General features: G+C 37.2%; 1 protein-coding gene and 1 long non-coding RNA gene across 2 annotated transcripts in view; both read left to right on the forward strand.

The window, feature by feature from the left end:
* The first annotated feature begins 5,469 nt into the window (after positions 1-5,469).
* On the forward strand, positions 5,470-6,779 carry LOC116721394 (uncharacterized). The gene is made up of 3 exons (XR_004339587.1): positions 5,470-5,623; positions 6,287-6,363; positions 6,540-6,779. It is a non-coding gene; the product is annotated as an uncharacterized LOC116721394 (long non-coding RNA).
* A 2,064-nt stretch (positions 6,780-8,843) lies between these two features.
* cntnap2b (contactin associated protein 2b) overlaps positions 8,844-13,657 on the forward strand; it is a 74,607-nt gene continuing 69,793 nt past the window's right edge. The window contains exons 1-3 of the mRNA XM_032565059.1: positions 8,844-9,226; positions 10,786-10,896; positions 13,255-13,448. Coding sequence (XP_032420950.1) covers positions 9,148-9,226; positions 10,786-10,896; positions 13,255-13,448 — 384 coding nt within the window. The 5' untranslated portion in view covers positions 8,844-9,147. The remainder of the gene's footprint in view (positions 9,227-10,785; positions 10,897-13,254; positions 13,449-13,657) is intronic.

Below are 13,657 nucleotides of genomic sequence, written 5' to 3' on the forward strand. Positions count from 1 at the left end.
TTTAATCTGTTTTAGTGATTGCCTATCTGCTCTCCAGTCACTGCCAGCCAAGCATCTCAAAATATTTAATATTTTCTTACATTTATCAACAACTTTTTGAATATGTATATTCCATTTTAGTTTTTCATCAAACCATAGTCCTAAAAATTTTATACACTTTACTTGCTCTAATTCTTGATTATATAGTTTTAATTTTATTTCCTTGTTTATTTTTTTTCTGATTAAATATTATTACTTCTGTTTTTTCAACTGAAAACTTAAATCCCCATTGCAACGCCCATTCCTCTATTTCAATAATAACCTCTTGTAATTTTTTTACAATGAAATCTACATTTTTCCCTCTTTTCCAAACAGCTCCATCATCTGCAAAAAGTGAACATCCCATTTCTTTTCCAATATCTTTAAATACATCATTTATCATAATTGAGAACAATATTATATTACTTATAATACTTCCCTGCGGAGTTCCATTTTCTACTTTATATTTTCCTGAGATCACCTCACCAATTCTAACTTGTATTTTCCTATTTGTTAAAAAGTCTTTAATCCATTTAAATATTTTCCCTTTAATGCCCAACGTGTATAATTTAATTATTAATCCCTCAACCCACATCATATCATATGCTTTTTCTATATCAAAAAATACTGCCGCTACGCTCTTTATTTACTTGTGCTCTTCGGATTTCATGCTCTAAACCACAGGTGTCAAACTCCAGTCCTCAAGGGCCGGTGTCCTGCAGTTTTTAGATGTGCCACAGAAAACACTGGAATGAAATGGCTTAATTACCTCCTCTTTGTGTAGATCAGTTCTCCAGAGCCTTGCTAATGACTTGAATTATTCTATTCAGGTGTGGTGCAGAAGGGGCACATCTAAAAGTTGCAGGGCAGTGGCCCTCCAGGACTGGAGTTTGACACCTGTGCTCTAAACATAGCGTCCTCCCTTTTGCCTTCCCCAGCAGGTCTTCTTAGCTTCCCTGTGCCACCTTCTCCCCGCCCCTCAGCCAGCTACTGTGCCAACCACTCTCCCCTGCAGTCAATTAAGCTCATCAGCCCTGGTTTTGTCTAGCTCTCTACCTCCCAGTATTTAAGCCTCTCATTCGCTTCCATTCCTTGTCAGAGCCTCATGTTCACTTACCTCAGTCCTCTGTGCCTCCCTGTTTTCTTCTTGTGTCTCCTGGTTTGATGTTCTTTTGGATTTATTTTTGTTGCAACCTCGGATTTTGTATTTTTGTAAGTGCCCATCATCGTTTCTACATTCATCATTAAATCATCTAAGAACTCAGTAGCTGCTGCCGCTTCTCTGCATTTGGGTCCACCTTCAACAACCAATGTCATGACATATTGTTGACTATTTCTTTCTGCTTCTAACATATACAGGCAAAGAAGTCACCCTCTATCCGTGGTGAAATATTTTTCACATTTCCTCTAAAGTGTACCAATTCTTTTATTGTGCTAATTTTCATAAGCATGTTGTCTGTAAACTTTTAATATATTGACAATTTGTACAATTCTGTAATAGTATAATGGCAATGTGCTCTTGAAAAATGTGAATATGTTGAATACACAATGGAATTTTTTTTCAATTGGAAAGTGTGCGGAAAGTCCTTTTGTGTACTGGTAGCCTGATATTTTTTGCAGTACTGTAGTTTGGATGAAGCATGTAATGTACAAAGTGGCAAAGAAGAATAATAAGACATTAAGTAATTAAAAAATGTACTTTGTTAGCAATTATAATAAACCAAAGATGTAATTGGGGCATACTGTAATCACACTACTAACATAAAATATGTAATACTTTAGGAGACATTCTAAATATATTTTAAATGTAAGTCAATCATAAAAATAGTACACTTAAGATATACTAATCAAGCATGTTATATTGCATAAAAAGTCAGACTTGAAGTATACAAACTTTAGTTGTTCCAAAAAAGCACGTTATAGAACACTTTAAATTGTGATTTTCTACAATTTAATTACTATTAAAATACACAAAGTACAAAATTTGTTGTTCCAAAATAACACACTTCAAGTATACTGATGATTAGTCTGGCTTCAAGTTTGCTAAAATTTAACATGCTTAGTATATTTATTTTTCACCTGGGTGGATCTGAAGCCAGGCTTCGAGGCATGTACCGAGTAAAAAGGGAGCCTATCAGATGAAGCCTCGCTTCGACGCTTGTGTCGGTTTGCTGAAAACCACGTGACTGTCAAAAAACAATGCCTCGCACTAAGTGGGACACGTGACTGCTTAATTTTGCTTGACGGTTTTCAAAACAAAGCGCTATGAGCCATGCTGCTTCATGGGTTGTAGGTAATTTGGTAGAGCATCTTAGGAGAGTATAGTCATCAGCAGTTGCTGAAATAAAAGGAACATTGACCAACATATTTGATGTGTATTGATGATTTTGATGATGGCACTCTTCAAAATGTAATATTTGTTACTGGTTGTTCTCAATTGCTGATGTTGTTTTTATGACTTTATGTTTTTGTGTTCTTATGATGTAAAGCACTTTGAACTGCATTTTTGCTGAAATGTGCAGCACAAATAAACTTGATTGATTGACTGAAATGGAGTAAGCAAGAGGACTCTGACATCTGGGAATACTTTGAGATGATCGCTCTCAATAAAATTCTTAAATAAAAATAACCCTTCTACCTTCCAATTTCTCACCTTCTGGAAATTTCCATTATTTGTAGTCTGATCAGCAAAGATATAGCAGTCTTGCACAGTAGAAATAGAATGAAAGCTGTTGCAAGATTAAAATTATGTGTGTTTAATATAATGTAAGTGATCAGAGCCAATTAAAAATCCATGAAAAAAAAGAACTTAGAACATTTTTTGTTTTTCAAGAGACAAGTCAAAACACAAACAATACTGTCTGCCCCAACAAGCACCACAAGACATTAAAACATCAAATGTCTTTATTGTCAAATCAGTCTATGACATTAAAAAAAAAACATAACTCGACTACTGCACTTTGAACTGCCTTGTTGCTGAAAATGTGCTATATAGTCACCAGGTGACTCAGAGCCCATCCAATCACTGAACAGATGCTTAGAACAGATAAATGTGTGGATGGGCCAAAACTTTCTCCAGCTGAACAGAAACAAAAGTGAAGTTATTATTTTTGGACCTAAAGAGGAACGATCTAGAGTTATAGCTCTAGAGTTATAGCTCTAGAATCAATGCACAGCTTCAGTTATTACAACTAAAAACCAGCGATCAGGCCCGAAACCTAGGAGTAGTGATGGACTCTGACCTGAACCTCCAGAGCCACATAAAGACAGTTACAAAGTCGACCTTCTATCACCTGAAGAACATTTCCAGGATTAAAGGACTAATGTCTCAGCCAGATCTAGAGAAACTCATCCATGCGTTCATCTTCAGTCATATTGATTACTGCAACAGCGTCTTCACAGGTCTGTCCTACAAATCAATTAAACAGCTGCAGCTGATCCAGAACGCTGCTGCTGGCGTTCTCACTAAAACCAGGAAGATAGAGCACATAACACCAGTTTTAAAGTCCCTCCACTGGCTCCCTGTAGCTCAAAGAACAGATTTTAAAATACTGTTGTTAGTTTATAAATCACTGAACGGCTTAGCACCACAATACATTAAAGATCTGCTGTTGTTGTATCAACCTTCCAGACCTCTCAGGGGTTTGACAGCTTTAGAAACCCCACAGGCTGCATTCAAAATGTGGGTTGTTGTAGGCGAGTTGCGGTCAGTTGAGAGAGTGGATAGAGTTTTGATAGTTTGGATAGCAGAGTTTGGATAGTGGTTATTTAGTTTGAGACAGTTAGTTTGGTGTTTGGAGAGTTTAGGAGAAAGATAGATAGATGGATAGATAGGAGATTTAGGAGCGCGAGGACAGGATAGGAGTAGGATGGAGCCGGCGAGAAAGAGGAGGATTTCCCCTATGTGGGAACATTTTGATTTGATAAGCCCTAACAAGGTAAGGTGAACTGAACATTTGCAGATGCATTAGGTTTGCTTATGAGGAACTGTATTTTTCACTGTTTCTTATTTTCTGTAAAGGTGAGGTGTTTATTGTGCTCCAAGGAGTTGGGGTACAATAATAACACCTCATCCATGTAGTGTCAAAAAAGAGAAATCGTTTGAAACCAAAAACTGTGGAGAAATTGTTGTTTCTTAATAAAAATGCATGAAATCATCCAAGTTACACAAGCATTAGCCTATTCACTACCCCCACCCTAGTTCCACAAGCACTTTCACTGTCCTCTGCCTGATTAAGCCCAGGCCATTTTTCTAGAGTCACAGAAAAACTTTATTACACAACATGCCATATCACATGACACTACTATTTTGGGAATAATTACACACAGAGAATACATTCAAACAATATTTTATTATACACATATGTGTATACATAATTTATGTAGACAAATGATTTCGTCCTACACCTTTTGTGAAGTCATTCCCAAGAGCCATAATAGACAAAAATTCAATGCATCACACGTGTTAAGATACAGCTGGCTGTGATTATACACCTGGCCAGTAGGTGGTTTCGTGTGCACATGAAGCCTCAAGAAATGAACCCTTTCTCGAACCAGTTGGCTCAAGTGGTTCAATGCCTCATGAGGCTTCATCTCACCATAACTATTCATTGCTTACGGAGGCTAAATTTGGCCATCACTAGTCTTTGAAAGCAACAGTGTTTTCAAAGACCAACTTAGTCTTTAAGAAGTTGCAGTGTTACTGAGAGACAACCATGCTTTGTATTTTCTACCTTGTCCTAAGAAGTCATTAAAAGAATTATTTTTATGACTTCATCAAACAATGGCAGACGCTTAAATATAATACCTAAATTCCGCCACTAGATAGCACCAACCGAACACTTTATTGATGGAACCAGAATGCTGTGAAGATCAACAAACTGACATGCAACAGGATAAATAATATTATGTTCTCTTTGGAATCAATAAAGTAGGGTGACCAAACGTCCGTATTTCCCGGGACATGTCCGTATTTCACGTCCTGTCCCGGGCGTCCCGGGTTTTTTTTAGAAAGTGAGGAAATGTCCTGTTTTTTTAAATTTCCTTCATTGGACCATTAAATTTACAGGCACTAGGGCACTGCGCTGCGTGTGACGTACTCCCTGAGCCGCGTCAGTGCGGGCAGCCCTGTTCTTAATCAGAAGATAGATGGCGTGGCTATCTGCGGTCCAACACCGCAGTGAAGTTAGTTAAAATGGGCTTTCGGAATTGTGGAAAGAGTGTGTATTCACTTGGAGGAATACAGACTCCCCCAACAGTAGCCCATAACTGGGGTCAGTGCAACATGCCACACAGTATTTGTAATTACAGTTCTTTCATCATCTTCTAAATGTTGAAACATTTAGATGTTTCACTACAGGTATCTGTACTAACAAACATACCTGTTTTAGTATATGTGGGTACACTATATATGTCCACATGAATGTTTTAAGTCTGAAGCATTATAATGCCATAAAAAAAGTCTTTAAAAACTTTTTTTTTCTTTAGATGGCAAAAGCACTGATGGAAGCCTTCCCTCTGATGCCAGATGTAGATTTTGACACAACAAAAAAGGCAATGAAAAGTGAAAGAAGAACTCTCGCTCTTCAAATCCTTGATGCATCAGGTATACCATGTGCATTTCGACTTACAATACATAAACATACACACATATATATTGCAGAATCTCCCCAGCTCTTACATTACTGAACCAGTCTTGACTGGTGAATTTAAGGTTTTTTATTTTATTTGATTAAGATCAACCACCATCATCAAAGTCACCACAATAACCTCAATAAATGTGAAAACTAAAACATATACAAACATTGTAATACAAAACATGAACTTAACCAATAAAGATAACAAAACTAAACAGACCTCGCTGCTTTCGCTGGGGAACACTAAGTTTTGATTTCTTTGTGACAAGCACATCTTGACAGTTCAATTAATTCACTGTTTCAATGACTCTTTCAACTTATATAGAGTCTGCCCTCATTAGCTCCTGCAGCCCGTGAGGTCAATAAAAAAAAAAATTACAAAATGCAAATTCCATTTCACAAAATATAAACCACCAACAGTGCCAATCCAAACAGACAAAGATATCTAAACGATATGCAACATTGATAATTTAGAAAATTTACTTTAGTTTACAAATGTATTTTATATAATCTCCAAGTATTAATAATTTTAAATTAATTTTCTGAAATAATTAGCTATTTTGTTATATATATATATATCGATCTATCAATCTATCTTGTTTGAATATGCTGTATATTCTTCTTGATTACAGTATTTGATGACCACTGTTGGTGTGCGATGTGCGCTGCATACAAAGCCCCGGGGTCTGGCCCTGGAATGACAGACTGGGTGAGAAATCAAGAGTTGTCAATGTAAAATTCAGAATTAGACACAGGAAATGACTCTTGGGAGCAATGAAATGTTTTATATAATAAATGACAAGCAATTAAACACCAAACTGTGTGACAGGAGATGAGTAAGTTCAATACTGCTAAACATGTATATTTTCTTGTATTTGTGAACAGATCCAGTGTGACAACTGTGACCGATGGTACCATGCCCTGTGCATAAATATGAAGAGCACAGAATTTCAAAAGAAAAAAACAGGCAGTTGGAAATGTGTATTGTGTAGTTAATCTGAAAACTAGAAACTGTGTTCATTATTGTTCGAAATACGTTTTGAAAATATCTGTGGAAAATGAAAATGTAATATGTTTGTGTGGCATTGATGCTATGTGTGATGTATAAAGTGTACTGGAATCATTTCAAATTGATAAGTAATTTTATGACGTTATCTGAAAGCTATTGAGCAACAATCTTAAACTTTAAGGAAAAGATTCCTAAAAATTATAAAATAAAAACATAAAACATAAATAAATGTCTGTGCCTCATCTATAGGGACTAGTATAATTATTCCAAAGTGATTTTGAGTCAATAGGTCACATGACCTGGAAGCTATTGAATAAAAACCCTCAATTTTGAAGAAAAAAATTCCTAAAAAATGGAAAATGGCTAAAAATGGAAAACAAATGACTGTGCCTCATCTAAAGAGACTATTAGAATTATTCCAAAGTGATTTTGAGTCAATAGGTCACATGACCTGGAAGCTATTGAAGAAAAACCCTCAATTTTGAAGAAATAAATTAATTAAAAATTGAAAATGATTTAAAATGGAAAACAAATGACTGTGCCTCATCTAAAGAGACTATTAGAACAAGTTCAAAGTGATTTTGACTCAATAGGTCACATGACCTGGAAGCTATTGAATAAAAACCCTCAATTTTGAAGAAAAAAATTCCTAAAAAATGGAAAATGGCTAAAAATGGAAAACAAATGACTGTGCCTCATCTATACAGACTGGTAGAACAATTTCAAAGTGATTTTGAGTCAATAAGTCACATGACCTGGAAGCTATTGAAGAAAAACCCTCAATTTTGATGAAATAAATTAATTAAAAATTGAAAATGATTTAAAATGGAAAACAAATGACTGTGCCTCATCTAAAGAGACTATTAGAATTATTTCAAAGTGATTTTGAGTCAATAGGTCACATGACCTGGAAGCTATTGAAGAAAAACACTCAATTTTGATGAAATAAATTAATTAAAAATTGAAAATGATTTAAAATGGAAAACAAATGACTGTGCCTCATCTATACAGACTGGTAGAACAATTTCAAAGTGATTTTGACTCAATAGGTCACATGACCTGGAAGCTATTGAAGAAAAACCCTCAATTTTGAAGAAATAAATTAATTAAAAATTGAAAATGATTTAAAATGGAAAACAAATGACTGTGCCTCATCTAAAGAGACTATTAGAATTATTTCAAAGTGATTTTGAGTCAATAGGTCAAATGACCTGGAAGCTATTGAAGAAAAACCCTCAATTTTGAAGAAAAAAATTCCTAAAAAATGGAAAATGATTTAAAATGGAAAACAAATGACTGTGCCTCATCTAAAGAGACTAGTATAATTATTCCAAAGTGATTTTGAGTCAATAGGTCACATGACCTGGAAGCTATTGAAGAAAACATTATATTTCTTTGACAGGAATGTTAGGTTCAGTAATTTGTTGATAGTCCCTAAGTGAACCTTCGGGCGCTGCGGCCGGGAGCGGTGGAGAACCGCTGGCCGAGAGTAGCGTTCCGAAATCGGATCAACTTTCAGCTAAACGCCGCTTACTCCGCGGAGCTCGAATATCGAATATCCAACTTGAAACTAACTTCACTGCGGTTACGCAAACAACATGCCAAAGCGCAAATGTATGGAGTTTCCCCGCTTTTAGAGCACCCCCCCGCGCTCCATAGTGTTCTGGTCTTCCGACCACCCCCCCTCCGCCCCCCCGCTCCAGGTTGTCCTGGTTTTCCCAAATTAAAATATGGTCACCCTAGAATAAAGTATTTTTGATTTTGATTTTGAATATAGGTGATGTAGTCAACATGAAGCCATTATATCGACTTATGCCAGGGAACGTTTTTACAAATAAAATAACGGTTTCACATATCACAACTTTCTTTTTTATGTTAGTATAAAATAGCCTCAAGTCAAGTTCGACCTCTCAAAGTGTAGCTGTCAACTCTATGTAGTTTAATGTTCTCACGTTCTTATGTTTATAGAAACCCTTTGCAGCCAGGTCTAGTTGTTCTTTTCTGACTCGTGTTCTTGATGTGTTAAATCTTAACAGTTCTTTGTCTTACATCTTGCAGAGCTTTAAACCCCCTCTTTTTATGTATTGTGAGAACATCTCGGCGCGTCCTGCATCTGAGCCCTTCAGGAGCTTTAGTATTGTTATACATCATGGGCTGTACCATACCGTAAGGAGGTAGGGGTGGATGGTGTCCTTTACTTACGTTGGACACCTTCTGTCTCTTTGCCTGTCTGCCTGACAATGGAGCCGCAGCCCGTCAGCGGTCTGGACGGAGATTGGACGGTGTGGACCAATCTTTCGTGGGTTTTTGGTGTTTGTTAGGTGGAAAAACAAGGCAATAGGCACCAAGCTAAGCGAGGCAGACATCCATTCTGTTTCATCGCAGAGAGAAAACGAAGTCTGTTGTGTTATCAACACACAGCGGGGGGCGGGGAGAGACACCTGGAACCACTCAGTTTTCGTCTTTGTTTCCTTTTCTGTGAAGATGTCCGCTTTGACTGGGATGTTAATGCTGCTAGTTACGTCTCTCATCATCACATCTAATGGCGCATGGTCAACATCCCGTAAGTATATGATCATTTCTCTCTCTCTCTCTCCTTCTGTGTGTGTCTCTCTCACACACGCACACACACAGAGCTTTTCCCTGCGACATATGAAGACAGTTTTTTGTGTGTGTTGAGAACAGAGCAGCGGACTATGCAGGGTGGTCCGTTGAACGAGATCAGCGGCCCAGCATCACCAACCGCGCGATACTTTCATTCATCAAGGACGAGAGAAGCAGAAGCTGCTTCCCGTAGAAAACACAGAGGCAGGGCCGGTATATCGGTGTACCTCGTCAGATTTTGATGGGTAGCACAGATAGTTAGAACACCTGCTCAATCCTCCATGGCGCCCTAACGAAATTTGGTTTTGGGCCCTCTATTTCTGCTTAGATTAGATCATTGGCATACCTGCTATAAACATCTCCGACAGTGCTGTTTACATTATATCCTATATGTATGTATCATATAGGCTTCATTTATCGGTTAGTCAATTTATTCATGATATTGTTGGATTTAATTCATTTTTGTCTCTGTGCACCACCAAGGTTCATTAACCAGTTTCAGAACCAGACCAGAAGCCCTCAGTGTAATTACCTTGAGAAATAATGAGTTTTAGTTATATATAAAAACAGGCTTTAATGCCAGGAAATGATCAAATGTTACCAGCCATACATGTCATACAAATGGATCCGATAGAGAGTTACATTCACCGTCCAGCGAGGGGCCACAGTTAGCTCACCTTATGGATGTAACCAAGTGAGGCAAAGATTGTAGCGTGAGTTAGCTATTTATTCTTCTCTGCAATCTGTACCCTCCCTAAAGGGTAGTCTACTCAGTTTCAGTCTGTTTACATATGACTGCCAGCAGTCACACATAAACATGGTTATATAAGCTGCAGCGTGTGCCTGTAAGCAGATAAGAGGCTAAAAGAGACAGAGGAAAAGACAGAATCCATAACAATATTTATTTGCGGTTTCCTGAATTTTATGAAAGAAGAAAGACTACCTGGATATGGACTGAGTTGAACTTATTTAGTTGATGTGTGAATAGGATAAATCAGGAAACAAAAAATGCAATCAGTTTTGCCTTTTGTTATCACCTTTACACTTCTAGATTCTTATAAAGTGAATAGGAAAGGTTTTTCACCTTGTTCTGTAACAACAATGATAACCTTCCAGAGTTCAGCCACTCTATTTGCTCCAGAGCCTGTAGTGTGGAGTAAACTTTCCTTTGCTCTGTAACCAGCCTCCTTAGCAGCTCAGATATAACTTCAACCCTCCGTTTCAACAGCAAAAGACAAGCTTGAAAAAAGTTAATTGCTCAAAACTATTTTGAAAACATGTCAGAAGTTAGACTGTTTTTATTAGCAAAAATGTAAGTGTAATTTTGTTGGTGAGAAAGTTCTTTTATATTCTGATTCTAGTAACCTGAAATTCCAGTCTTTGTGGTAAAATGTCATTGTTTACTTTCTTTATTTAGTGTGTAGATGATTTCTGTTTCACCTTGCAACTGCTATTACAGAATAGATAACTTACTGTTTAAGGTGATCTTTGCCTTTATTTTTTATCTTGCTGGTTTAGGGAAGTGTGATGGCAGCTTGGTGACACCCCTTCCCATCAAATCCTTCAGCAGCTCATCAGAATATGGCAGAGGATATGCAGCCGCTTTTGCTAAACTCAACAGAATACAAGGTATGGCAGTGTAATGTCAAGCACTTTGCAATTCCTGATGCTGTGCGAACATTGATTCCCTTTCTAAGAATGTTCATTCTTTATATCTACTGTTTTATTGAAGTTTTTGTTACGTAATTGGTTTAAGATGAGGGTGTCTTTCTTTAAGTTTGTAGGGGTGATATTTTAATATTCTTAATGGATCCGAGAGCAGAGACAATTAAAAACAGTAGCGCAGGGAGCAGATGCCACTAGCCTACATCTTCTATATTTAGTCCAGTTTAATGTAAAACTGCATAATTATTCTAAATACCATTGTGATTTCAATGTGAGTACAGCAACAGGAGGGACTGCTTGGAAAGGGAGGCTGCAATATGTAGTCTCTATACATTTCAATTCTGTTCTCAAGTCATTTAGTTAACTAGTTAAATGGAAGTTCACAATTTTTACAATCATGTATGCCTAATGTCAATGATTTTGTCTTACAAAGGGTTTGAACTCGCATCCTCTTGGAGCAATACCCCGCACCTCAGCTGCTGCAGCAACTAATACTCAAAGCGGGTGGCAGGGACATTAGAGAAACCTGAGTAAAATGGGGGCTCATTATAATTAGTATCTTCACTGTAATATTTAACAATCAATTGTTTGCACATTGCTGAAGTCAGACATATACTGCATGTCTCTGCACTGAGTTCACTCACAGACTGAACAGTTATTGTTGTCTGCTTTGCTCTACATCTCACCTTTTTTGCAATGGCATTACGCCTTATAGTTCATAGTGGTTGTGGATTTATTATTACCCCTGGTGGTGAATTGGAGGTACAACATTGATAGATCAATTTTAACTCCTCAGTGTTTTGTGAAACATTCCAAACACAGGATGGTATGAAATAATCCAAAGTGACAATCCTGTATAAAGGCTTATGTAACTGGACATAGGACAGGATAGAGCTTATGTTCTGTCTAAAACATGAATGGATGTTGTATTCTCTGCCCCCTTGCGCTTTTAATGTTTTCCACTAAGGTTTGACCTGACTACTTGCAGCATTAGATCTTTAGTACTTCTGTACTACTGGAAGTTGAGTCTGTGATAAATGTCAGTAAATGTTGTGTTTGAAATTTCTATTGAGAAAACCTCAGAAGATGTTGAAACTGCTTCCTATGTTTATGACTTTGATCGGTCCAGGGCAATGTTTCTCAGTTCCGGTCTTCAGGGACTACTGAACGGCATGTTTCAGATATTTCCCTACTGCCACACACCTAACTTTAATAAGTCATTCTTCTGCAGTACTTGATTGCATGCAATCATTTGAATCAGGTAATCTGGAAAAGGAACACACCTAAAATATGCAAGGCAATGGTCCCTGAGGACCGGAATTGAGAAACACTGGTCTAGGGCCAGGACAGTAGTCTGCCTCACTTAAGACAAAAAAAGCCAGAATCTACCACAGATGACAATTCATTTCAGGATCCAGTTACTAAATAATTTATCATACCACCATGACTTCTCTCTCAGATGTAGACTGTTGATTAGAAGTATATATCCACAGTAAAGTGAGTTCAACAAAATAAGTTTTAATTATCTGTTTCTCCCTATTGACAGGAGATTGTCATGTTTCTCTGACTTGGCTTAAAAGAAGACGCACATCTCAAAACGAGATGTTAGTGAAGTACTCAAATTGAGATTGTTTTTTTATGTTCTTTGCTTGCCAGTGGCTGGTTTTAAATTCTCAAACAAGCTTTTCCTGATTCAAAGTATTATTGTTTTGGAGAGGATAAACCAGAGTCTCAACTTAAATCTGAGAGATGATAAAGAAGCCCTCCAATCTCTAGACCTGGAGCTTAGAGTGGTAAGTGATATATAGGTAAAGCGGACGCCCCTGTCTGGAGTTCAGTTCCCAACCCTTGGACCTTTGCTGCATGGAAACTGTAAATAAAGACCACTCGTGTCAGAAAAACCACTAAAAGAAAGTGTAAATATGGTTAGAAATATTTTTTTTCCTAGACATTATGGTTTTTTTAGCTATGTATAAACACATGGATCTGGAGCTTGCCTATTACCAATTCAGTTTATTGTAGCCCACTCACTGGTCAATGGTTAGATTGATTCAGCCAAGACTATTGTCAGGAGTTTGTGTTTTTGGCCTTGATTGTAGCAACAGTGAATTTGTTGAAAGCAGAGATAAAATGTTCATGAGCTCCATAGCAATGAGACTAGAGCCATTAGTTAAGGGAAGACAAATAGATTTGATAAAAACACCAAAAATCTTTGTGGAAACTGAGTCATACCTGAGTCCACTGTAGAAGTGGATAAATTATTAAAAAAAATTCTTCCTCCCCTGTTTTTAACATTTCTCACTCTGAACAACCCAACACCAGGTGCTGGAGGCTGGTCACCTTTGGATACAAATCGTTACCAGTGGCTGCAGGTAGACTTGGGCTCTAGGAAGCAAGTAGTTTCCATAGCAACTCAGGGGCGCTACAGAAGCTCCGATTGGACAAGTCAGTACCAGCTGCTCTACAGTGACATAGCCAACAACTGGAGGCCATATTTAAAGGATGGAAACATTTGGGTAAGATTAAAATGAAAATTTTATTTGCAGAAAAAAGCACAGTCTTGTCGCACAGAGACACATGTAGTTTGAACAGTTTTATTTTAAATTAAGTTAGCTCATTTTATTGATATAACATCAAATTTACAGCAAATGTCATCTCATTCTTTAAGCAAAAACAGGTTTAATTTAAGTGCACCCAATTAAAATCCATATTAATTCCAATTATC

Source organism: Xiphophorus hellerii, chromosome 6 (assembly GCF_003331165.1).
Source record: "Xiphophorus hellerii strain 12219 chromosome 6, Xiphophorus_hellerii-4.1, whole genome shotgun sequence".
NCBI lineage: Eukaryota > Metazoa > Chordata > Actinopteri > Cyprinodontiformes > Poeciliidae > Xiphophorus > Xiphophorus hellerii.